General features: G+C 35.9%; 3 protein-coding genes and 1 pseudogene across 4 annotated transcripts in view; 1 reads left to right on the top strand and 3 right to left on the bottom strand.

The window, feature by feature from the left end:
- Positions 1 to 27,584, bottom strand: part of LOC111196242 (zinc finger protein 239-like) — a 443,969-nt gene that overhangs the window by 5,423 nt on the left and 410,962 nt on the right. The window lies entirely within an intron of this gene.
- Positions 1 to 27,584, top strand: part of LOC125780454 (zinc finger protein 501-like) — an 89,298-nt gene that overhangs the window by 12,776 nt on the left and 48,938 nt on the right. The window lies entirely within an intron of this gene.
- On the bottom strand, positions 1,981 to 11,883 carry LOC125784887 (zinc finger protein 850-like; annotated as a pseudogene).
- LOC125780466 (zinc finger protein 850-like) lies at positions 16,295 to 26,217 on the bottom strand. Its single transcript, XM_049469019.1, has 2 exons — positions 25,672 to 26,217; positions 16,295 to 19,099 (listed from the first exon to the last, which is right to left on the bottom strand). The coding sequence occupies exon 2, from the start codon at positions 18,966 to 18,968 to the stop codon at positions 17,124 to 17,126; it is 1,845 nt and encodes a 614-aa protein (XP_049324976.1). The 5' UTR covers positions 18,969 to 19,099; positions 25,672 to 26,217; the 3' UTR covers positions 16,295 to 17,123.

Raw genomic sequence — 27,584 nt, 5'->3', positions numbered from 1 at the left:
TACGCAGTCTACGCAGCGCGCTCGTGCCCGTGAACAGAAACTGTGAAGTAGCGCCCACTGTGGTCACAGAAAACTGTGTAACGGTGTAATAATTTTCTGTGAGAATTATTTTCCATTTTTTATTGTCCCCTTAACAATAGATCTTAGTGCTGCCTTTGACACTATAGGTCACGCTATTCTGTTTAATGGGTTAAAAAATCTTGTAGGAATTAAAGGATCTGCCCTCACCTGGTTCAGATAATATCTGAGAGATCGATACCAGTGTGTTTATTTAGATAATGAATGTTCTTATTAGTCTAGAGTAAAATATGGTGTCCCACAAAGATCAGAAAAATGGGATGATGAACAACTTTCTCTTACTTAATTCTAATAAAACAGAGTTCCTTTTATTAGGCCCTAATATCGATAAAAACATAAATAGAGAGTCACTTAAGTATACCTGGTAAATCTGTGAGAAACCTAGGGGTCATCTTTGACCCAGTTTTCTTGTTTGAAAATGAGGTTTTTCCTTGCCACTGTGTCGCCCCAATAACTGGCATTTCTGTGCTGCTCATATGAGGTGTGGACCTGTTTTTCTCTGTAAAGCTGATTTGTGGCAACTTTTGTTGTAAAAAGTGCTATATAAATAAAATTGAATTGCATTATGTAGCAATACATTTAATCAGAATTGCCTGTCCATGTTCATTCGATTCCATTTTTATATTTAGTATGGTGTATGTTTCATTATTTAATTGTTTAATTATTTAAATTGAATTTATTGTTTTTAATATTATTTTTATTATTACTAATAATACAACATTATAACTAATATTCCATTTTATTAATAAAACCCAAAGCAGAGCCAGACACAAAAGGCTGCTCTGCTAGTTATGTATAGTATACTTACATATGTATAGTATACTTTTGTAATTTGATTTTATTTCTTTACTTTTTTTTATCAAAACACAAAATTCTAATTTTGACCAACAAAATGAATAACCTTGCCAAGTGCATAGGAACTATTATTTATTTGTGTTTTTAGCTTCATTTCCCATATTTATTTTAGACTCATTCACGGGCTCCCTCTAGTAGTTTGGAGATTAGGAGTGGGTTGTTTCTAAATAAAGACTCTGGAGAAAACCATCCACTGTTTTTATAAATACTTCGTGTAATTAGTGTGTGTCTGGATCCTAAAAAAAGTCAAAGTTATTGTATGTCCTAGTTTTTTGTGGGATACATTTTCACTTTTCCTACTGCCCCCTTTTGGGCTGTTGGCCAAAGGATTTGAATTATTCGCCTACAAGTTTGAGGATAAATAACAATGTTTTTTTACAGACGTGATCCTATTCTGTAATGTAAAATCCTTTCAGATTCAGTAAAACCAGACTTGTTCCCTAACCACATGTATACAATTAAATCCTGATACAGCTAAGGATCAACACAGAAGTTACGCATCACATGTTCTCTCTTAACATTTATATCATAACAATGTTTTATGTGCTCCAGTGTTCCTTCACAGTCACAGGGCACTTAAAATTATATTAAGTAACATGGTCAGCTTGTATAAATACTTTAAGAGAACTAAATCATATTCAATTCCCATTTAATTAATAAGGTATTCCTAACAGTTATTTACGCATAACATTATCTCATAGAAATTAGCTAAAGATTACAAATGATGGGAAATTATTTATTTTGTTCCAAAAGGAAACGCCACAGATTATATTTTTTAAATTCCTGATTCAAAACCTTTGACAGTAACTATGTAATGGCAGCATGATAACTGTACAGAAATATGGATCTAAACAAACCCAAACCAAGAAGAAACACTTCAACTCTACAAACTTATCAACTGATATTCAATTGTTTAACTTCAATGTTCAAATACAGAGTTAAACAGGTTGCACTTTACTGGGCCAAATCTAACTATCAACCAAAATTTAAAAAACACCCAAAACTTGCTTTTTCAGTTTATTCAAATAACTCACCACAAAAACAGACTTTATATGTTAAACAAAGTGGTTAAAATAAGGAGGATAAAAGAATGTACATATTAGTACAACCCCAATAACAATGGTGACATTGTGTAAAACAAAAATAACAAAGAACACATTTGCAAAAACGTTTAAACCAATATTCAACTAAATTCACTGTAAAGATATTCAAATATTCACTCATTTTACCACCTCTTTCACCACCTGTCCTTTTCATGACATTGCAATGACATCTGCATGTATCTTTCAGCAAATATAGAGCTTTACAGATGTGCAAGTTTCCCATGTCATGGGCTCTAACCCACTCCCACACCATCAGAGATAATGCTTTAGAACTTTGTGCCTTAAACAGTCCGCATAGTCCTTTACCCCAAAATAATGTGACACGTGGACTCGTCAGACAACCGGACCCTTTTCCACTTTGCATCAAATTGGAATTTTGTGTTGCCCCTGTCCCAACTTCTTTGGAATCAAATAACAAACAACAGAATATCTGCAAAACTACTCAATGATAAGATAATAATAAGAAAGATCAAGCATTACATTCTTTAAATAATTGTAATGTCTGTTATGGCTCAAGGCAATTTTTAAACTGGCACCTTACAAAATTTCATTATCATCATAATTTCATACATCCATTATAAAGATATCATTTCAATACCATAAAAGCACTGAGCCTTCACAACAGATATGGAACACAGTACATTCACACACCCCAATTCTGCACTTCTAGCAATAATATGGTTTATTTCCTAAGTAAATTTTCTGGTGATGTTTGAACTCATTCTGACACCTTAAACTCTTCCCACAGTCTGAGCAATGATACAGTTTCTCTCAAGTGTGAATGCGCTGGTGTAGTTGAAGAGTACTCTGTCGTTTAAAACTTTTCCCACAGTCTGAGCAGTGATACGGTTTCTCTCCAGTGTGAGTGCGCTGGTGTTGTTGGAGATTACCCTGCCGATTAAAACGTTTCCCACAGTCTGAGCAGTGATACGGTTTCTCTCCAGTGTGAATGTGCTGGTGTCGTTTGAGGGAATTCTGATGACTAAAACTCTTTCCACAATCTGAGCAGTGATACAGTTTCTCTCCAGTGTGAGTGCGCTGGTGTTGTTGGAGATGACCCTGCCGATTAAAACGTTTCCCACAGTCTGAGCAGTGATACGGTTTCTCTCCAGTGTGAGTGCGCTGGTGTTGTTGGAGATTACCCTGCCGATTAAAACGTTTCCCACAGTCTGAGCAGTGATACGGTTTCTCTCCAGTGTGAATGTGCTGGTGTCGTTTGAGGGAATTCTGATGACTAAAACTCTTTCCACAATCTGAGCAGTGATACAGTTTCTCTCCAGTGTGAGTGCGCTGGTGTTGTTGGAGATGACCCTGCCGATTAAAACGTTTCCCACAGTCTGAGCAGTGATACGGTTTCTCTCCAGTGTGAATGTGCTGGTGTCGTTGGAGATTACCCTGCCGACTAAAACTCTTCCCACAGTCTGAGCAGTGATACGGTTTCTCTCCAGTATGAGTGCGCTGGTGTCGTAGGAGAGTATTCTGATGAAAAAAACTCTTCTCGCACTCTAAGCAGTGATACAGTTTCCCTCCAGTGTGAATGCGCTGGTGTTGTAGAAGACTACTATGATGAAAAAAACTCTTCTCGCACTCTAAGCAGTGATACAGTTTCCCTCCAGTGTGAATGCGCTGGTGTTGTTGGAGAGTACTCTGACGACTAAAACTCTTCTCACAGTCTGAGCAGTGATACAGTTTCTCTCCAGTGTGAGTGCGCTGGTGTAGTTTGAGGGAACTCTGGTAACTAAAACTCTTCCCACAGTCTGAGCAGTGATATGGTTTCTCTCCAGTGTGGATGTGCCTGTGTATTTGGAGAGCACCCTGTTGTTTAAAACTCTTCCCACAGTCTGAGCAGTGAAACGGTTTCTCTCCAGTGTGAATGCGCTGGTGTTGTAGAAGAGTACTCTGATGACTAAAACTCTTCCCACAGTCTGAGCAGTGATATGGTTTCTCTCCAGTGTGAATGCGCTGGTGTAGTTTGAGATTACTCTGATGACTAAAACTCTTCCCGCAGTCTGAGCAGTGATAGGGTTTCTCTCCAGTGTGAATGCGCTGGTGTAGTTTGAGAGCACCCTGTTGATTAAAACTCTTCCCACAGTCTGAGCAGTGATATGGTTTCTCTCCAGTGTGAATGCGCTGGTGTATATTGAGAGCACCCTGTTGATTAAAACTCTTCCCACAGTCTGAGCAGTGATAGGGTTTCTCTCCAGTGTGAATGCGCTGGTGTAGTTTGAGAGTACTCTGATGACTAAAACTCTTCCCGCAGTCTGAGCAGTGATAGGGTTTCTCTCCAGTGTGAATGCGCTGGTGTAGTTTGAGAGCACCCTGTTGATTAAAACTCTTCCCACAGTCTGAGCAGTGATATGGTTTCTCTCCAGTGTGAATGCGCTGGTGTATATTGAGAGCACCCTGTTGATTAAAACTCTTCCCACAGTCTGAGCAGTGATAGGGTTTCTCTCCAGTGTGAATGCGCTGGTGTAGTTTGAGAGCACCCTGTTGATTAAATCTCTTCCCACAGTCTGAGCAGTGGTGGGTTTTTTTCTTGCATGTAATTTTCTGCATTTGTTTTGGAGAGGTAGGAGAGGGTGTTGGCTGAGTATTGGAGATTTTTGTGGATTCCATATTCTTCCCCTCTTCTTGTAGTTTAACCTATTTGTGAACTGTTCTTGTTTAGTGCATTTCTGTAGCTAAATTAGAAAGATTGGAAAGAAGACACTAGGAGAAGAAGATCTGGAACAGGACGGCATTCATTTCTGGAAGAAGCAAAGAAAAATACAAACTCAAGCTTAGTACTAGTTTTTAGTGTGAAATGAAAATCTCTTAACTGCCAAACAGAAAATCTGGACTGGAAATCTACATGCAAATGACATTCTTTCTCACAAATACCTCCCACCCCCTCGTTTTAGTTCAGTTTGATCATGAATGTGTCCAGGTCTCTAGTAGGGAGTAGAAATTGAACAAAAAATTATTACACACTGACTGGTACGTGTACATTTTGTCAGTTTGATTCTTGAACATAATAGAGAGCTGAAGAAATGAAAAAACGGTTAGTTTTTTTCGTTTTTTGGTTTGAACACACAAAAACAGAAACGGGAATTCAGTCCGAATATTGGTTTTCTCCTTTGGGTCTACAAAACGAACTTACGGCTCATTATTTGGATTGCGAAATATGGGCGGGCTTTAATCGCGCCTCCTACCACATTGGTTAGTCTGAGAGATCACGTGTTCGCAGCCGCTACGTTCCGATATAATAAAAGTCCCGAATTGTCAGACGTCAGTAATTATGACCGCAGGAATATTATCAGTGTCTAGATTTGCGTGCAAAGACTTTCTCCAGTCTGACTGAATTAATTCCGATTACAGAATCTGACTAAAGTGTTTGTACACGCTACTCGTGTGAGGAAAAATTTATATGAAACAGGAATGTACGCTGTAAAAGTAATAGAGCCCAAAACGATACACGTGTAGATTACTACTGATTTTTCTCTGTACCTGGATATTTTGTTTAAATTCATTATATTATTACATTTATACATTTAAATGGAATATGGTCAAACCATTGTTCATCTTCTGTACTACACACTCATGAACTAGGTACCAGTCCCACCATGCATGACAAAAAAAACCTTTGGATGAAATTTATGGTGGAAGTAAGTCTGCTAAAAAAAAATCCAGCTCTTAAGCCTCCCGTGCGGGCAGAGCGAGCGCTGCTGCTCATGCCTTTTAGTTGGGTTTTTGTGACCAAAGGGACAGAAATACAGTAAATTCCAGTCATAAATAAAATAAATAAACATTTTACTGATGCAGGATGAAACATGATATGCGTTTCAAAGTTATGATATATATGATCTCTGCAATGTGGAAATGTGTTTATTAATTTCTCAATAACTATTTAATAATATAGGGCTAACATGTATTAATTAAATAAACATAATTCATATTAAAAATATTCCTAATATTTCCCAGCAGATAGTATACCTTACAAAGCACTTGCTATAACTTTTCACCCAACCATGAAATACTTTTTGTATTAGACACCAAGTCAGCCTCCAAGGAAATGCCCCGTTTTAAACCTGGTTACATAATTAAATGAACACATAATTCAGAAAATATAGCTTCAACTTCAAATTTTATGTCTTTTATATGAGGCCTGTGACATGTTTCTTGAGCAGGACGCTGTGATGAGATATTATATACAGATTTTCAGTCTATTTGATCAGATATAGAAACAGCTTTATGTTATACATGAAATGCAATTTTGTGTTTCCGTCATTATAGACCTGTGAAAGGTGACCAAATAGAAAGCTTAAAGACCTTGGTCCGACCTTATCAGTAAAATATGCACAAGAAACAGTATATGTGATTACACTGTTTATGTACAGTTTTTTCTGAGCTCATTAATCTGCATTATAGTTTTGATTTGTAATGAAGTATCAGGAAATAATATATTTAAATGGTTTACATTTAAAATTTACATTTAATTTGCATTTAAGTGTAATTTATATTAGATATACAAATTAGTTGTATGAACCGGATAGTTGTCTTCAGTGTAATTTCTTGATATTAATGTCTATCTACATCTTACAATTCAATTTTTAATTACAATTACACTTCTAAAGCATATTTTAGTTATTGGAATAAATGATCAAATCGATCCAAATTATATTATAAACTACCAATTCAAATAAACATCTTAAAACATTGTAATATTATTATTTTAAGCCAGCTATTTTAATTTTACAGTGTTACAGATTTAAAGCAGCTCTATATGACCATTCATAAGTGTCACACACTGCATTGTATAATTTTTTATATCACCTTTATTTACTATTATTTACAGTGAACAGTTGGACCTTAGTCTTATAATTGTATATTTGTAAAAAAATATATATAATTCTTTACACTATATGTTTGTTGAAAATAAGAAATTAATAAACACAATTGTTGAGATAATTGACGTGCATATCACGTACACTTCACAGTATATTTGATCGTGATATAGTTTATAACACGCAGTAATCCTGCATCAGTAAAATGTTAATTTCCTTTATTCATGACTGAAATTTTTGTATTTCTGTTTCTTTGGTCACAAAAACCAAACTAAAAGGCAGGAGCAGCAGCGCACGCTCTCCCCACGCTTCTCCCGGCAGGGGTGCTGAAGGCTCGGCTATGGCACCATGGGAAAATCTGGACACTGTATTATCTAACTGTAACACTGCATTAATAATCTGCAGGTTATAAATGTTAATAACAAATAATAGATAAATGACGATTAGCCCTGTAACAGATAATTAGCGGAAAATGCGACTTTCAGTGTTTCGCATTTAAACTGCAACCCACGCAGGAGGATTCCCGATGGGCCGGCTAGAGTTTGGGCCGGTTGGACGGAAAAAAATAATTTACCCGTCACTTATCTAATCTTATTCTTGCATTCATTTCCATTCAACTACGCATTCAGCCCGTACTTCGCAGTAGATAAGACGGGTTTAACCATCTGAGGGAATTCTCCTCTCCCAAATGTTTGTCTTGGTGGCGCCCAAGCGTGGTCTTTTCTGAAGCGATAAAATTAAATATAGCAACAGAATAGCACGAAGCGTCAGTCGGCTCCAATGGAGGGTAAAAAGAGGCAAGGTGGAGCCGACAAGGCCAGATTAAAAAAAGAAAGAAGATGGAGGAAGAAGCTGCCAAATGTTTAAAATTAACAAACTTGTTTTCCAGAGGACAGACTCCAGCTGCAGCCGGTAAACAGAGATATGGAAATAATCTTGAATTGTCAGCTTGCGCACCGTTTTCAATGTTGATTTAGCGTAGTTTCTTTTGTAAAGCCCAATACACATCATTAACCTCTTAACACGCCCTTCCGGCGGGCCAGAAATATGTCATAGTTAATATCTTGTTGTGTTTATGAATAATTATAGACACCCAATATGCCATTTTAAAGCATAGAATCTCTGCTTTTCAGTATCTAGCCTATTTAGATGTATGTTCTTTCAGGAAATAAACATTTAGGCCGAAATATGCCTTGTTTATTAGAATTAAGATTCATAATTTTGAATCTGGTAAAGCTTTATATTCTGTTTTTAAGTTACTGCTTTGAGGATTCACTATTTCGTTTTGATCTTTTAGAATTCGTTAGATTATAATTCTTTTAGCATTTGAGCTTAATTTAGTTGGATATTTTCCTATTTTATATATATTTGTCTGTTTTTATTAAATGTTGTTATAAGCTTATTAGCTTCTAGCTTGTTAGCATACAGAAAGTCTTCCTGGTATTTTAAATGAACGTTAATTTATTCATTTAATCGCTGTATCTAACTATTTTAAGCCAGACAGACACTGTGTGATTTTTTAAATTATCGGGTGCTAGTAATAGAGCCCAAAATGATACACGTGTAGAATACTACTATATATTATATGTATATATATATATAAATATATATATATATATATATATATATATATATATATATATATATATATATATATACAGAGAAATATTTTTCTCTGTACCTGGATATTTTGTTTAAATTCATTATATTATTACATTTATACATTTAAATTGAATATGGTCAAACCATTGTTCATCTTCTGTACTACACACTCATGAACTAGGTACCAGTCCCACCATGCATGACAAAAAAAAAACCTTTGGATGAAATTTATGGTGGAAGTAAGTCTGCTAAAAAATCCAGCTCTTAACCTGAAAATAAATAAATTACATTGAGAGGTTAAAGTTTATAATTATAGTTATTGGGTTTTTTTTCATAAACAATTGTTTATAATTTATAATATTATTATTTATATATATCAATCAGATGATAAAAAACATGGAATTTAGGTTAAAAAGGTGACATATGCTATTATTTGCTGTCTGTCCTTCAAGAGAAAAGTGCAGTGTCATTTCCTCCTTTGCCTCAATGATGATATCATAAAAGCCAATTTTTAATTTTATAGGGGGTAAATTGAATGGTGTGACCGCATGCGTAGGCTTAGGGTCCCTAACGCCACCAGGGGGCACGCCAAGAGCACCAAGACACCCTGATAAAAAATACATGTTTTAAAATAACGTTGAATAATACAAATGAAAGGGTACGACGGCGTTTTAGAGCCATACAGAAAAACAGTTCACTTCGAGAATAAAGACATATAGTAAAGAGTAATATTACGAGAATAAAGTCGTGTATAAATGCATAATGTTATGAGAATAAAGACGTAATATTACGAGAATAAAGACGTAATATAACGAGAATAAAGTTGGGAAATTTAAGGGAAATGTAGTTCTAACTGCGTGGGTTCAGGGCCGGAGTGGGCCCCTTTTTCAGCCTGGGAGTTTCATGCCCAAATCAAGCCATATATTCCATGGAGCAGGAATCTGAATAAATAAAACAGCAGCTAGATCTTACAATGCCTTTTTATTGCATATAATTACAAGTATATGTTGGTAAGTTAACAGAACACTCTTCACTTAAACATGTTTCATTCTAATTTAAATCAGATAAAGATTTAAAAGGTAAAAAAATATATAATTTTATGAATTAATATTACTAAGAAGTAGTGCTGGCGATATGGGAAAATCACGATATATCACGATAACGATATATATGATGATATACCACATTTATATAAATCAATTATAAATAAATTAACAAATACGAAAATGAAGGTATCTATCTGTAATTTCAGTTCGTTTTAGTTTTTTTTAATTTACCCCTTTTAATTAGTTTCAGTTAAGGAGAAGTTTCGCTAACAATAAGACTTGGTTATTTAGCTACATTGTGATGCCATAGCTTTATATAAAATTATAATAGTATTAAAAAACAGATGACATCACAGACTATTTCCTGGAGCCCGACCGGCCGAGGCAAGTGATGCGCTCATCCGTGCGATTTGCAGGGATCTGGCGCTAATTCTACTGCTTTGGGGCTACATGACGTTCAGTCTATCAGCCTGCAAGTCAGACTACAGTGTCAGCATATAAATCAGGTGCGTTTTCCTACAGGACAAACCATTCAAGCATGCGGATGAGCTCTCAGCGTACATTCCTGTTACATATAATTTTTCCTCACATAGCGTGTACAGATTCTGTAATCGGAATTAATTCAGTCAGACTGGAGAAAGTCTTTGCACGCAAATCTAGACACTGATAATATTCCTGCGGTCATAATTACTGACACCTGACAATTCGGGACGTTTATTATATCGGAACGTAGCGGCTGCGAACACGTGATCTCTCAGACTAACCAATGTGGTAGGAGGCGCGATTAAAGCCCGCCCATATTTCGCAATCCAAATAAAGAGCCGTAAATTCGTTTTGTAGACCCAAAGGAGAAAAACAATATTCGGACTGAATTCCCGTTTCTGTTTTTGTGTGTTAAAACGAAAAAACGAACCGTTTTTTTATTTCTTCAGCTCTCTATTCAGTTCAAGAATCAAACTGACAAAATGTACACGGACCCTGACTCTTCTCCAACTCTTCTGTATATACCAGCATTACCTACCCACCCTACATCAAAACGGAGTGTAAAACCCACTTTAGTAACAATACAGGAAGTTGATCAATCCTTCAGATAACAACTGTGGTTCCACCTAGGGTCCATTCCCTTCCCCATACTCTACTCCCCCACTCATTCACCTTTAACTGCATGACAATAACAAGATCCTAACCCGAAGTTACTGTGGCCGAGTAAGATCCGATCAGCAACCTTTAACCCACACATGAAGATCCTCCACCTAACAGCTTTAAATATATACATTAAATAATAATGTATATACCAGAACTTTTCATGTAGTTTATGAAAGAAGAATCTGTGTGACTCCTTTTAGATTATTATTCAGAACTGATCTTTGTGCTGGAATCTATGGAGCTGCTAGGGGGATTTCCAGTACAAATAAAAAAAATGCATGGCCACAACTTATTAAAGATTTCCACCCTGATGTTCCTCGAATCCACCCGAAACATGGGAGAGAAAGCTGAAGAGCTGCTAGAGCTCAGAGAACAGAACAAACACAGCAGCAGTCTTATGCTCGCTATAGTTTCTCTAAAACGGTGCAGTTTAATGCGGAGGAAATGCAGCGATGCAGAAAGAGGAGTAAAGAGCTGGAAGAAAAAGAGTGAGAGCAGTGCAATAAGGAGAAGTTGGAGCTCGGGGAAAGACTGAAAGAGTAAGAGAGAGAGAGAGAGAGAGATCTATCGGAGGCGCTGGAGTTTGGAAATCCAAGGCGGACTCGGTAAAACGCGGAACATCTGGAATGTTGTCCAAACAACGAGCTATTCCATCAACTGAACACGGACTATTTGAGAGCACGAGAAAGACTTACCATCTAACTGATGATCATTTCTTTCTCAGAACGGACTCCGCTGATCCACAACGAAGACTGGAACTGGGGTGGGTTTCCCAAAAACGATCAATCTTAGCGAATAACGAACGAAGTAACGAATGACGTGAGTAAAGAACGAGCCAGTTCTGCGAGTGTTTCCCAAAGAGCTTCGCAATGTGAAAAATAAGGAACGAGGTTAAAGAACGTCTTTGTTGACTCCTCCCCCGAAACAGCGCGCTCAATCGAACCACAAATATCGATTCAACACTGCCTATATGAAGTATTTATTCACTATGACACCCTAAAAACGTAGAAATGTGCTGTAATTAACAACATTATACTCCTAAAGATACATATGACTAAATAAATACTCGAAAATCGAATGTATTTTAAAACATTAAACTTATTTTTTACATTTTTAAAACTATTATTGTTAATATATATTATATTAATAGATACTATACTAACATTATTAATAGTAATATTGATAGTAATATTAATTTATTATTATTCTAATTATTAATATTATAAAAATAATATAATAATATACATATACCTATGTTCCTGTGTGTGTGTGTGTGTATATATATATATATATATATATATATATATATATATATATATATATATATATATATAAACATATTTCTGTTGGTTTAAAATGTAAATATATATATATATATATATATATATATATATATATATATATATATATATATATATATATATATATATATATTACATTTTTAACCAACAGAAATATGTTTTTTACTTTATACTGTGAAGCTCCAGCTCATCCTAAATCAATGGGTTTATGTTAGTGGATTGTCAAGGCCATGCACCTTTTTGTCTACTAATTCCATTTGCGTTTTCATGATTTTAATAATAATCGACAACGTAAAAAAAAATATATATATTGAATGAGACTTGTCCAACTTTTGACTGGTATTTATATATTTGCGAGCTGAAACACCCCAGAGTTTGCCCAGATGAACGGCCACAATGTTGGTTAGAATCACCTGATTAATGAATAATATTAAATATTACCTGCACATTCACCGATACCCTTTACAATACGTGTAGGTGTGATTAAAGACACCACACCGGATACCAGGGATTTTCCAAATAGCATGGAAATATATTATGTTGTGCTGTAATTCCTGATCTTGTGGGAACTGTATATAAGTGTGTGTATGCCACATAACAGCCTGATTACAGAATCAACGGACTTGGTGACTTTGCAGCTTTGCTTAGACCATGAGCATAATCTGCAAGAATAGACTGATTGCATTTCTTGCAGCGTTAATGTCAAGACTTCTATCATCGCTAATCTGCATTTTAATAATTTACTCGTGGGTTTGATTGGCCAATTCCAATATGCCCAGTTAGACTACAAGCCACAGTTGGCATTATAATATAATGTAATATACTAATATAATATAACTTATCCACTCACTTACTCACTCGTCAACCGCTTTATCCGTTAAGGGACGCGGGGGAGGGAGGGGGGATTTGGGGGGCGTTTGGTGGCTGGAGTCTATACCAGCTGGCATCGGGCGGAATGCATACACCCTGGACAGGATGCCAATCCATCACAGGGCAGACAGACACAGACACATTCACTCACACACTCACACCTAGGGGCAAATTTTATCCGACATCTAATTAGCCTGAACTAATTTCTTTGGACTGTGGGAGGAAACCGGAGCACCCGCAGACACAGGAAATAATATAATATAATATAATATAATTATATAGTAATATAATTGATTATAATTAATAGTAATGTAATATAATATAAAAATATTAATAATTATATAGTAATATAATTGATTATAATTAATAGTTGCTTCAAACACGGAAATTATCATTTTTCTTCCTTAAAATTGGCGGTCCCTGGTGTTTAAGGTGCTGAACTGCAAGTCGAGATCCCCTAAAGAAGCTCGTTAAGAATAACGACTGGGTCAGGGCACTCGTTAATCTGCGAGCGAGTTTACGTAGTACTTTAGTTACGCACGGGTTTGGGAAACACTCTTTAATTAACGATCAATCTTAAGTACGAGATAACGAAGTTCTTAGCGTTACGAAGCTTTCGGGAAACCCACCCCTGTTCAGTCCTACAGATTTACTAGCCGAAAGCTCGTGGAGATCCAGTTTCTGCGTGTTTTCGGATGGAAAATTAGTTCCATACTGCCACCTATCATACACTGCTGAAGAGGAAACCAGATCCTCTCTAGTAAAGAGGACAATAGTCACTTCAGAATGTGTTTTGGGCTTGTTTCACCTCTAGAGAGCGCTCTCGAGTGAGTCCAAAATTACCCTAAATGAATGGGTTTATATGGAGCAACTGAGCAAAATCTACATTTATCGTATACATTTTTCAGTATTTTTCTACTGAAACTTTTCCTCATTTCCTCAAAAGAACACTATCAAATGATTCAGCACCGCAGATAAAACTCCCGTTTTTACAAAACTTTTAAACTCTAGCATCAGTTCACCAACCAGTCAGCTTGCAGCAGCAGTAATGCAGCATCTTTTTTCCTGTTATAAAACCCGTTTACTGAAGAAAAACCTAAATATACATGCAAATGTTCTTTCCTTTTTATTGTTGTTCAAAATAGACAATTCTACTTTTGAGAAATAAAAGAATATTCTGGAAAGTGAATAGTATCTGTTCTTAATTTGTATTTTTAGGTGTTTATCTCCATGCACCCCATTCATATAAGACTCTCTCGTGGGCTCCCTCTATCGGTTAGCAGTACTTTTCTAATATAAGGGGGAGATAGGGAGTGGGTAGTCCATTACTTTTGTACTTGAATATTACTTTTGTACGTGACTATTGTAAGTCGCTTTGGACAAAAGCGTCTGCCAAATGTAATGTAATGTAATGTAATGTAATGTAATGTAATGTAGTCTCTCCATAAACTGGTGTTACACCGTTTTCTGCATAGCGTACGCAGTCTACGCAGCGCGCTCGTGCCCGTGAACAGAAAATGTGAAGTAGCGCCCACTGTGGTCACAGAAAACTGTGTAACGGTGTAATAATTTTCTGTGAGAATTATTTTCCATTTTTTATTGTCCCCTTAACAATAGATCTTAGTGCTGCCTTTGACACTATAGGTCACGCTATTCTGTTTAATGGGTTAAAAAATCTTGTAGGAATTAAAGGATCTGCCCTCACCTGGTTCAGATAATATCTGAGAGATCGATACCAGTGTGTTTATTTAGATAATGAATGTTCTTATTAGTCTAGAGTAAAATATGGTGTCCCACAAAGATCAGAAAAATGGGATGATGAACAACTTTCTCTTACTTAATTCTAATAAAACAGAGTTCCTTTTATTAGGCCCTAATATCGATAAAAACATAAATAGAGAGTCACTTAAGTATACCTGGTAAATCTGTGAGAAACCTAGGGGTCATCTTTGACCCAGTTTTCTTGTTTGAAAATGAGGTTTTTCCTTGCCACTGTGTCGCCCCAATAACTGGCATTTCTGTGCTGCTCATATGAGGTGTGGACCTGTTTTTCTCTGTAAAGCTGATTTGTGGCAACTTTTGTTGTAAAAAGTGCTATATAAATAAAATTGAATTGCATTATGTAGCAATACATTTAATCAGAATTGCCTGTCCATGTTCATTCGATTCCATTTTTATATTTAGTATGGTGTATGTTTCATTATTTAATTGTTTAATTATTTAAATTGAATTTATTGTTTTTAATATTATTTTTATTATTACTAATAATACAACATTATAACTAATATTCCATTTTATTAATAAAACCCAAAGCAGAGCCAGACACAAAAGGCTGCTCTGCTAGTTATGTATAGTATACTTATATATGTATAGTATACTTTTGTAATTTGATTTTATTTCTTTACTTTTTTTTATCAAAACACAAAATTCTAATTTTGACCAACAAAATGAATAACCTTGCCAAGTGCATAGGAACTATTATTTATTTGTGTTTTTAGCTTCATTTCCCATATTTATTTTAGACTCATTCACGGGCTCCCTCTAGTAGTTTGGAGATTAGGAGTGGGTTGTTTCTAAATAAAGACTCTGGAGAAAACCATCCACTGTTTTTATAAATACTTCGTGTAATTAGTGTGTGTCTGGATCCTAAAAAAAGTCAAAGTTATTGTATGTCCTAGTTTTTTGTGGGATACATTTTCACTTTTCCTACTGCCCCCTTTTGGGCTGTTGGCCAAAGGATTTGAATTATTCGCCTACAAGTTTGAGGATAAATAACAATGTTTTTTTACAGACGTGATCCTATTCTGTAATGTAAAATCCTTTCAGATTCAGTAAAACCAGACTTGTTCCCTAACCACATGTATACAATTAAATCCTGATACAGCTAAGGATCAACACAGAAGTTACGCATCACATGTTCTCTCTTAACATTTATATCATAAAAACCTAGTCTTTACCAATGTTTTATGTGCTCCAGTGTTCCTTCACAGTCACAGGGCACTTAAAATTATATTAAGTAACATGGTCAGCTTGTATAAATACTTTAAGAGAACTAAATCATATTCAATTCCCATTTAATTAATAAGGTATTCCTAACAGTTATTTATGCATAACATTATCTCATAGAAATTAGCTAAAGATTACAAATGATGGGAAATTATTTATTTTGTTCCAAAAGGAAACGCCACAGATTATATTTTTTAAATTCCTGATTCAAAACCTTTGACAGTAACTATGTAATGGCAGCATGATAACTGTACAGAAATATGGATCTAAACAAACCCAAACCAAGAAGAAACACTTCAACTCTACAAACTTATCAACTGATATTCAATTGTTTAACTTCAATGTTCAAATACAGAGTTAAACAGGTTGCACTTTACTGGGCCAAATCTAACTATCAACCAAAATTTAAAAAACACCCAAAACTTGCTTTTTCAGTTTATTCAAATAACTCACCACAAAAACAGACTTTATATGTTAAACAAAGTGGTTAAAATAAGGAGGATAAAAGAATGTACATATTAGTACAACCCCAATAACAATGGTGACATTGTGTAAAACAAAAATAACAAAGAACACATTTGCAAAAACGTTTAAACCAATATTCAACTAAATTCACTGTAAAGATATTCAAATATTCACTCATTTTACCACCTCTTTCACCACCTGTCCTTTTCATGACATTGCAATGACATCTGCATGTATCTTTCAGCAAATATAGAGCTTTACAGATGTGCAAGTTTCCCATGTCATGGGCTCTAACCCACTCCCACACCATCAGAGATAATGCTTTAGAACTTTGTGCCTTAAACAGTCCGCATAGTCCTTTACCCCAAAATAATGTGACACGTGGACTCGTCAGACAACCGGACCCTTTTCCACTTTGCATCAAATTGGAATTTTGTGTTGCCCCTGTCCCAACTTCTTTGGAATCAAATAACAAACAACAGAATATCTGCAAAACTACTCAATGATAAGATAATAATAAGAAAGATCAAGCATTACATTCTTTAAATAATTGTAATGTCTGTTATGGCTCAAGGCAATTTTTAAACTGGCACCTTACAAAATTTCATTATCATCATAATTTCATACATCCATTATAAAGATATCATTTCAATACCATAAAAGCACTGAGCCTTCACAACAGATATGGAACACAGTACATTCACACACCCCAATTCTGCACTTCTAGCAATAATATGGTTTATTTCCTAAGTAAATTTTCTGGTGATGTTTGAACTCATTCTGACACCTTAAACTCTTCCCACAGTCTGAGCAATGATACAGTTTCTCTCAAGTGTGAATGCGCTGGTGTAGTTGAAGAGTACTCTGTCGTTTAAAACTTTTCCCACAGTCTGAGCAGTGATACGGTTTCTCTCCAGTGTGAGTGCGCTGGTGTTGTTGGAGATTACCCTGCCGATTAAAACGTTTCCCACAGTCTGAGCAGTGATACGGTTTCTCTCCAGTGTGAATGTGCTGGTGTCGTTTGAGGGAATTCTGATGACTAAAACTCTTTCCACAATCTGAGCAGTGATACAGTTTCTCTCCAGTGTGAGTGCGCTGGTGTTGTTGGAGATGACCCTGCCGATTAAAACGTTTCCCACAGTCTGAGCAGTGATACGGTTTCTCTCCAGTGTGAGTGCGCTGGTGTTGTTGGAGATTACCCTGCCGATTAAAACGTTTCCCACAGTCTGAGCAGTGATACGGTTTCTCTCCAGTGTGAATGTGCTGGTGTCGTTTGAGGGAATTCTGATGACTAAAACTCTTTCCACAATCTGAGCAGTGATACAGTTTCTCTCCAGTGTGAGTGCGCTGGTGTTGTTGGAGATGACCCTGCCGATTAAAACGTTTCCCACAGTCTGAGCAGTGATACGGTTTCTCTCCAGTGTGAATGTGCTGGTGTCGTTGGAGATTACCCTGCCGACTAAAACTCTTCCCACAGTCTGAGCAGTGATACGGTTTCTCTCCAGTATGAGTGCGCTGGTGTCGTAGGAGAGTATTCTGATGAAAAAAACTCTTCTCGCACTCTAAGCAGTGATACAGTTTCCCTCCAGTGTGAATGCGCTGGTGTTGTAGAAGACTACTATGATGAAAAAAACTCTTCTCGCACTCTAAGCAGTGATACAGTTTCCCTCCAGTGTGAATGCGCTGGTGTTGTTGGAGAGTACTCTGACGACTAAAACTCTTCTCACAGTCTGAGCAGTGATACAGTTTCTCTCCAGTGTGAGTGCGCTGGTGTAGTTTGAGGGAACTCTGGTAACTAAAACTCTTCCCACAGTCTGAGCAGTGATATGGTTTCTCTCCAGTGTGGATGTGCCTGTGTATTTGGAGAGCACCCTGTTGTTTAAAACTCTTCCCACAGTCTGAGCAGTGAAACGGTTTCTCTCCAGTGTGAATGCGCTGGTGTTGTAGAAGAGTACTCTGATGACTAAAACTCTTCCCACAGTCTGAGCAGTGATATGGTTTCTCTCCAGTGTGAATGCGCTGGTGTAGTTTGAGATTACTCTGATGACTAAAACTCTTCCCGCAGTCTGAGCAGTGATAGGGTTTCTCTCCAGTGTGAATGCGCTGGTGTAGTTTGAGAGCACCCTGTTGATTAAAACTCTTCCCACAGTCTGAGCAGTGATATGGTTTCTCTCCAGTGTGAATGCGCTGGTGTATATTGAGAGCACCCTGTTGATTAAAACTCTTCCCACAGTCTGAGCAGTGATAGGGTTTCTCTCCAGTGTGAATGCGCTGGTGTAGTTTGAGAGTACTCTGATGACTAAAACTCTTCCCGCAGTCTGAGCAGTGATAGGGTTTCTCTCCAGTGTGAATGCGCTGGTGTAGTTTGAGAGCACCCTGTTGATTAAAACTCTTCCCACAGTCTGAGCAGTGATATGGTTTCTCTCCAGTGTGAATGCGCTGGTGTATATTGAGAGCACCCTGTTGATTAAAACTCTTCCCACAGTCTGAGCAGTGATAGGGTTTCTCTCCAGTGTGAATGCGCTGGTGTAGTTTGAGAGCACCCTGTTGATTAAATCTCTTCCCACAGTCTGAGCAGTGGTGGGTTTTTTTCTTGCATGTAATTTTCTGCATTTGTTTTGGAGAGGTAGGAGAGGGTGTTGGCTGAGTATTGGAGATTTTTGTGGATTCCATATTCTTCCCCTCTTCTTGTAGTTTAACCTATTTGTGAACTGTTCTTGTTTAGTGCATTTCTGTAGCTAAATTAGAAAGATTGGAAAGAAGACACTAGGAGAAGAAGATCTGGAACAGGACGGCATTCATTTCTGGAAGAAGCAAAGAAAAATACAAACTCAAGCTTAGTACTAGTTTTTAGTGTGAAATGAAAATCTCTTAACTGCCAAACAGAAAATCTGGACTGGAAATCTACATGCAAATGACATTCTTTCTCACAAATACCTCCCACCCCCTCGTTTTAGTTCAGTTTGATCATGAATGTGTCCAGGTCTCTAGTAGGGAGTAGAAATTGAACAAAAAATTATTACACACTGACTGGTACGTGTACATTTTGTCAGTTTGATTCTTGAACATAATAGAGAGCTGAAGAAATGAAAAAACGGTTAGTTTTTTTCGTTTTTTGGTTTGAACACACAAAAACAGAAACGGGAATTCAGTCCGAATATTGGTTTTCTCCTTTGGGTCTACAAAACGAACTTACGGCTCATTATTTGGATTGCGAAATATGGGCGGGCTTTAATCGCGCCTCCTACCACATTGGTTAGTCTGAGAGATCACGTGTTCGCAGCCGCTACGTTCCGATATAATAAAAGTCCCGAATTGTCAGACGTCAGTAATTATGACCGCAGGAATATTATCAGTGTCTAGATTTGCGTGCAAAGACTTTCTCCAGTCTGACTGAATTAATTCCGATTACAGAATCTGACTAAAGTGTTTGTACACGCTACTCGTGTGAGGAAAAATTTATATGTAACAGGAATGTACGCTGTAAAAGTAATAGAGCCCAAAACGATACACGTGTAGATTACTACTGATTTTTCTCTGTACCTGGATATTTTGTTTAAATTCATTATATTATTACATTTATACATTTAAATGGAATATGGTCAAACCATTGTTCATCTTCTGTACTACACACTCATGAACTAGGTACCAGTCCCACCATGCATGACAAAAAAAACCTTTGGATGAAATTTATGGTGGAAGTAAGTCTGCTAAAAAAAATCCAGCTCTTAAGCCTCCCGTGCGGGCAGAGCTGCTGCTCATGCCTTTTAGTTGGGTTTTTGTGACCAAAGGGACAGAAATACAGTAAATTCCAGTCATAAATAAAATAAATAAACATTTTACTGATGCAGGATGAAACATGATATGCGTTTCAAAGTTATGATATATATGATCTCTGCAATGTGGAAATGTGTTTATTAATTTCTCAATAACTATTTAATAATATAGGGCTAACATGTATTAATTAAATAAACATAATTCATATTAAAAATATTCCTAATATTTCCCAGCAGATAGTATACCTTACAAAGCACTTGCTATAACTTTTCACCCAACCATGAAATACTTTTTGTATTAGACACCAAGTCAGCCTCCAAGGAAATGCCCCGTTTTAAACCTGGTTACATAATTAAATGAACACATAATTCAGAAAATATAGCTTCAACTCCAAATTTTATGTCTTTTATATGAGGCCTGTGACATGTTTCTTGAGCAGGACACTGTGATGAGATATTATATACAGATTTTCAGTCTATTTGATCAGATATAGAAACAGCTTTATGTTATACATGAAATGCAATTTTGTGTTTCCGTCATTATAGACCTGTGAAAGGTGACCAAATAGAAAGCTTAAAGACCTTGGTCCGACCTTATCAGTAAAATATGCACAAGAAACAGTATATGTGATTACACTGTTTATGTACAGTTTTTTCTGAGCTCATTAATCTGCATTATAGTTTTGATTTGTAATGAAGTATCAGGAAATAATATATTTAAATGGTTTACATTTAAAATTTACATTTAATTTGCATTTAAGTGTAATTTATATTAGATATACAAATTAGTTGTATGAACCGGATAGTTGTCTTCAGTGTAATTTCTTGATATTAATGTCTATCTACATCTTACAATTCAATTTTTAATTACAATTACACTTCTAAAGCATATTTTAGTTATTGGAATAAATGATCAAATCGATCCAAATTATATTATAAACTACCAATTCAAATAAACATCTTAAAACATTGTAATATTATTATTTTAAGCCAGCTATTTTAATTTTACAGTGTTACAGATTTAAAGCAGCTCTATATGACCATTCATAAGTGTCACACACTGCATTGTATAATTTTTTATATCACCTTTATTTACTATTATTTACAGTGAACAGTTGGACCTTAGTCTTATAATTGTATATTTGTAAAAAAAATATATATAATTCTTTACACTATATGTTTGTTGAAAATAAGAAATTAATAAACACAATTGTTGAGATAATTGACGTGCATATCACGTACACTTCACAGTATATTTGATCGTGATATAGTTTATAACACGCAGTAATCCTGCATCAGTAAAATGTTAATTTCCTTTATTCATGACTGAAATTTTTGTATTTCTGTTTCTTTGGTCACAAAAACCAAACTAAAAGGCAGGAGCAGCAGCGCACGCTCTCCCCACGCTTCTCCCGGCAGGGGTGCTGAAGGCTCGGCTATGGCACCATGGGAAAATCTGGACACTGTATTATCTAACTGTAACACTGCATTAATAATCTGCAGGTTATAAATGTTAATAACAAATAATAGATAAATGACGATTAGCCCTGTTACAGATAATTAGCGGAAAATGCGACTTTCAGTGTTTCGCATTTAAACTGCAACCCACGCAGGAGGATTCCCGATGGGCCGGCTAGAGTTTGGGCCGGTTGGACGGAAAAAAATAATTTACCCGTCACTTATCTAATCTTATTCTTGCATTCATTTCCATTCAACTACGCATTCAGCCCGTACTTCGCAGTAGATAAGACGGGTTTAACCATCTGAGGGAATTCTCCTCTCCCAAATGTTTGTCTTGGTGGCGCCCAAGCGTGGTCTTTTCTGAAGCGATAAAATTAAATATAGCAACAGAATAGCACGAAGCGTCAGTCGGCTCCAATGGAGGGTAAAAAGAGGCAAGGTGGAGCCGACAAGGCCAGATTAAAAAAAGAAAGAAGATGGAGGAAGAAGCTGCCAAATGTTTAAAATTAACAAACTTGTTTTCCAGAGGACAGACTCCAGCTGCAGCCGGTAAACAGAGATATGGAAATAATCTTGAATTGTCAGCTTGCGCACCGTTTTCAATGTTGATTTAGCGTAGTTTCTTTTGTAAAGCCCAATACACATCATTAACCTCTTAACACGCCCTTCCGGCGGGCCAGAAATATGTCATAGTTAATATCTTGTTGTGTTTATGAATAATTATAGACACCCAATATGCCATTTTAAAGCATAGAATCTCTGCTTTTCAGTATCTAGCCTATTTAGATGTATGTTCTTTCAGGAAATAAACATTTAGGCCGAAATATGCCTTGTTTATTAGAATTAAGATTCATAATTTTGAATCTGGTAAAGCTTTATATTCTGTTTTTAAGTTACTGCTTTGAGGATTCACTATTTCGTTTTGATCTTTTAGAATTCGTTAGATTATAATTCTTTTAGCATTTGAGCTTAATTTAGTTGGATATTTTCCTATTTTATATATATTTGTCTGTTTTTATTAAATGTTGTTATAAGCTTATTAGCTTCTAGCTTGTTAGCATACAGAAAGTCTTCCTGGTATTTTAAATGAACGTTAATTTATTCATTTAATCGCTGTATCTAACTATTTTAAGCCAGACAGACACTGTGTGATTTTTTAAATTATCGGGTGCTGAGAGCTCATCCGCATGCTTGAATGGTTTGTCCTGTAGGAAAACGCACCTGATTTATATGCTGACACTGTAGTCTGACTTGCAGGCTGATAGACTGAACGTCATGTAGCCCCAAAGCAGTAGAATTAGCGCCAGATCCCTGCAAATCGCACGGATGAGCGCATCACTTGCCTCGGCCGGTCGGGCTCCAGGAAATAGTCTGTGATGTCATCTGTTTTTTAATACTATTATAATTTTATATAAAGCTATGGCATCACAATGTAGCTAAATAACCAAGTCTTATTGTTAGCGAAACTTCTCCTTAACTGAAACTAATTAAAAGGGGTAAATTAAAAAAAACTAAAACGAACTGAAATTACAGATTAGATACCTTCATTTTCGTATTTGTTAATTTATTTATAATTGATTTATATAAATGTGGTATATCATCATATATATCGTTATCGTGATTTTCCCATATCGCCAGCACTACTTCTTAGTAATATTAATTCATAAAATTATATATTTTTTTACCTTTTAAATCTTTATCTGATTTAAATTAGAATGAAACATGTTTAAGTGAAGAGTGTTCTGTTAACTTACCAACATATACTTGTAATTATATGCAATAAAAAGGCATTGTAAGATCTAGCTGCTGTTTTATTTATTCAAATTCCTGCTCCATGGAATATATGGCTTGATTTGGGCATGAAACTCCCAGGCTGAAAAAGGGGCCCACTCCGGCCCTGAACCCACGCAGTTAGAACTACATTTCCCTTAAATTTCCCAACTTTATTCTCGTTATATTACGTCTTTATTCTCGTAATATTACGTCTTTATTCTCATAACATTATGCATTTATACACGACTTTATTCTCGTAATATTACTCTTTACTATATGTCTTTATTCTCGAAGTGAACTGTTTTTCTGTATGGCTCTAAAACGCCGTCGTACCCTTTCATTTGTATTATTCAACGTTATTTTAAAACATGTATTTTTTATCAGGGTGTCTTGGTGCTCTTGGCGTGCCCCCTGGTGGCGTTAGGGACCCTAAGCCTACGCATGCGGTCACACCATTCAATTTACCCCCTATAAAATTAAAAATTGGCTTTTATGATATCATCATTGAGGCAAAGGAGGAAATGACACTGCACTTTTCTCTTGAAGGACAGACAGCAAATAATAGCATATGTCACCTTTTTAACCTAAATTCCATGTTTTTTATCATCTGATTGATATATATAAATAATAATATTATAAATTATAAACAATTGTTTATGAAAAAAAACCCAATAACTATAATTATAAACTTTAACCTCTCAATGTAATTTATTTATTTTCAGGTTAAGAGCTGGATTTTTTAGCAGACTTACTTCCACCATAAATTTCATCCAAAGGTTTTTTTTTTGTCATGCATGGTGGGACTGGTACCTAGTTCATGAGTGTGTAGTACAGAAGATGAACAATGGTTTGACCATATTCAATTTAAATGTATAAATGTAATAATATAATGAATTTAAACAAAATATCCAGGTACAGAGAAAAATATTTCTCTGTATATATATATATATATATATATATTTATATATATATATATACATATAATATATAGTAGTATTCTACACGTGTATCATTTTGGGCTCTATTACTTTTACAGCGTACATTCCTGTTACATATAATTTTTCCTCACATAGCGTGTACAGATTCTGTAATCGGAATTAATTCAGTCAGACTGGAGAAAGTCTTTGCACGCAAATCTAGACACTGATAATATTCCTGCGGTCATAATTACTGACACCTGACAATTCGGGACGTTTATTATATCGGAACGTAGCGGCTGCGAACACGTGATCTCTCAGACTAACCAATGTGGTAGGAGGCGCGATTAAAGCCCGCCCATATTTCGCAATCCAAATAAAGAGCCGTAAATTCGTTTTGTAGACCCAAAGGAGAAAAACAATATTCGGACTGAATTCCCGTTTCTGTTTTTGTGTGTTAAAACGAAAAAACGAACCGTTTTTTTATTTCTTCAGCTCTCTATTCAGTTCAAGAATCAAACTGACAAAATGTACACGGACCCTGACTCTTCTCCAACTCTTCTGTATATACCAGCATTACCTACCCACCCTACATCAAAACGGAGTGTAAAACCCACTTTAGTAACAATACAGGAAGTTGATCAATCCTTCAGATAACAACTGTGGTTCCACCTAGGGTCCATTCCCTTCCCCATACTCTACTCCCCCACTCATTCACCTTTAACTGCATGACAATAACAAGATCCTAACCCGAAGTTACTGTGGCCGAGTAAGATCCGATCAGCAACCTTTAACCCACACATGAAGATCCTCCACCTAACAGCTTTAAATATATACATTAAATAATAATGTATATACCAGAACTTTTCATGTAGTTTATGAAAGAAGAATCTGTGTGACTCCTTTTAGATTATTATTCAGAACTGATCTTTGTGCTGGAATCTATGGAGCTGCTAGGGGGATTTCCAGTACAAATAAAAAAAAATGCATGGCCACAACTTATTAAAGATTTCCACCCTGATGTTCCTCGAATCCACCCGAAACATGGGAGAGAAAGCTGAAGAGCTGCTAGAGCTCAGAGAACAGAACAAACACAGCAGCAGTCTTATGCTCGCTATAGTTTCTCTAAAACGGTGCAGTTTAATGCGGAGGAAATGCAGCGATGCAGAAAGAGGAGTAAAGAGCTGGAAGAAAAAGAGTGAGAGCAGTGCAATTAGGAAAAGTTGGAGCTCGGGGAAAGACTGAAAGAGTAAGAGAGAGAAAGAGAGAGAGAGAGAGAGAGAGAGAGAGAGAGAGAGAGAGAGAGAGAGAGAGAGATCTATCGGAGGCGCTGGAGTTTGGAAATCCAAGGCGGACTCGGTAAAACGCGGAACATCTGGAATGTTGTCCAAACAACGAGCTATTCCATCAACTGAACACGGACTATTTCAGAGAACGAGAAAGACTTACCATCTAACTGATGATCATTTCTTTCTCAGAACGGACTCCGCTGATCCACAACGAAGACTGGAACTGGGGTGGGTTTCCCAAAAACGATCAATCTTAGCGAATAACGAACGAAGTAACGAATGACGTGAGTAAAGAACGAGCCAGTTCTGCGAGTGTTTCCCAAAGAGCTTCGCAATGTGAAAAATAAGGAACGAGGTTAAAGAACGTCTTTGTTGACTCCTCCCCCGAAACAGCGCGCTCAATCGAACCACAAATATCGATTCAACACTGCCTATATGAAGTATTTATTCACTATGACACCCTAAAAACGTAGAAATGTGTTGTAATTAACAACATTATACTCCTAAAGATACATATGACTAAATAAATACTCGAAAATAGAATGTATTTTAAAACATTAAACTTATTTTTTACATTTTTAAAACTATTATTGTTAATATATATTATATTAATAGATACTATACTAACATTATTAATAGTAATATTGATAGTAATATTAATTTATTATTATTCTAATTATTAATATTATAAAAATAATATAATAATATACATATACCTATGTTCCTGTGTGTGTGTGTATATATATATATATATATATATATATATATATATATATATATATATATATATATATATAAACATATTTCTGTTGGTTTAAAATGTAAATATATATATATATATATATATATATATATTAAATTTTTAACCAACAGAAATATGTTTTGTACTTTATACTGTGAAGCTCCAGCTCATCCTAAATCAATGGGTTTATGTTAGTGGATTGTCAAGGCCATGCACCTTTTTGTCTACTAATTCCATTTGCGTCAATTAGTTTTCATGATTTTAATAATAATCGACAACGTAAAAAAAAAAAAATATTGAATGAGACTTGTCCAACTTTTGACTGGTATTTATATATTTGCGAGCTGAAACACCCCAGAGTTTGCCCAGATGAACGGCCACAATGTTGGTTAGAATCACCTGATTAATGAATAATATTAAATATTACCTGCACATTCACCGATACCCTTTACAATACGTGTAGGTGTGATTAAAGACACCACACCGGATACCAGGGATTTTCCAAATAGCATGGAAATATATTATGTTGTGCTGTAATTCCTGATCTTGTGGGAACTGTATATAAGTGTGTGTATGCCACATAACAGCCTGACCATGAGCATAATCTGCAAGAATAGACTGATTGCATTTCTTGCAGCGTTAATGTCAAGACTTCTATCATCGCTAATCTGCATTTTAATAATTTACTCGTGGGTTTCATTGGCCAATTCCAATATGCCCAGTTAGACTACAAGCCACAGTTGGCATTATAATATAATGTAATATACTAATATAATATAACTTATTCACTCACTTACTCACTCGTCAACCGCTTTATCCGTTAAGGGACGCGGGGGAGGGAGGGGGGATTTGGGGGGCGTTTGGTGGCTGGAGTCTATACCAGCTGGCATCGGGCGGAATGCATACACCCTGGACAGGATGCCAATCCATCACAGGGCAGACAGACACAGACAGACACAGACACATTCACTCACACACTCACACCTAAGGGGCAAATTTTATCCGACATCTAATTAGCCTGAACTAATTTCTTTGGACTGTGGGAGGAAACCGGAGCACCCGCAGACACAGGAAATAATATAATATAATATAATTATATAGTAATATAATTGATTATAATTAATAGTAATGTAATATAATATAAAAATATTAATAATTATATAGTAATATAATTGATTATAATTAATAGTTGCTTCAAACACGGAAATTATCATTTTTCTTCCTTAAAATTGGCGGTCCCTGGTGTTTAAGGTGCTGAACTGCAAGTCGAGATCCCCTAAAGAAGCTCGTTAAGAATAACGACTGGGTCAGGGCACTCGTTAATCTGCGAG

Source organism: Astyanax mexicanus, chromosome 1 (assembly GCF_023375975.1).
Source record: "Astyanax mexicanus isolate ESR-SI-001 chromosome 1, AstMex3_surface, whole genome shotgun sequence".
Taxonomy (NCBI): Eukaryota; Metazoa; Chordata; class Actinopteri; order Characiformes; family Acestrorhamphidae; genus Astyanax; species Astyanax mexicanus.
This window is presented reverse-complemented; position numbering and strand designations above follow the sequence as displayed.

Coding starts and splice junctions, on each gene's coding strand:
- LOC125780466 (XM_049469019.1), bottom strand. CDS start 18,968: ATGGAATCCACAAAAATCTCCAATACTCAGCCAACACCCTCTCCTACC.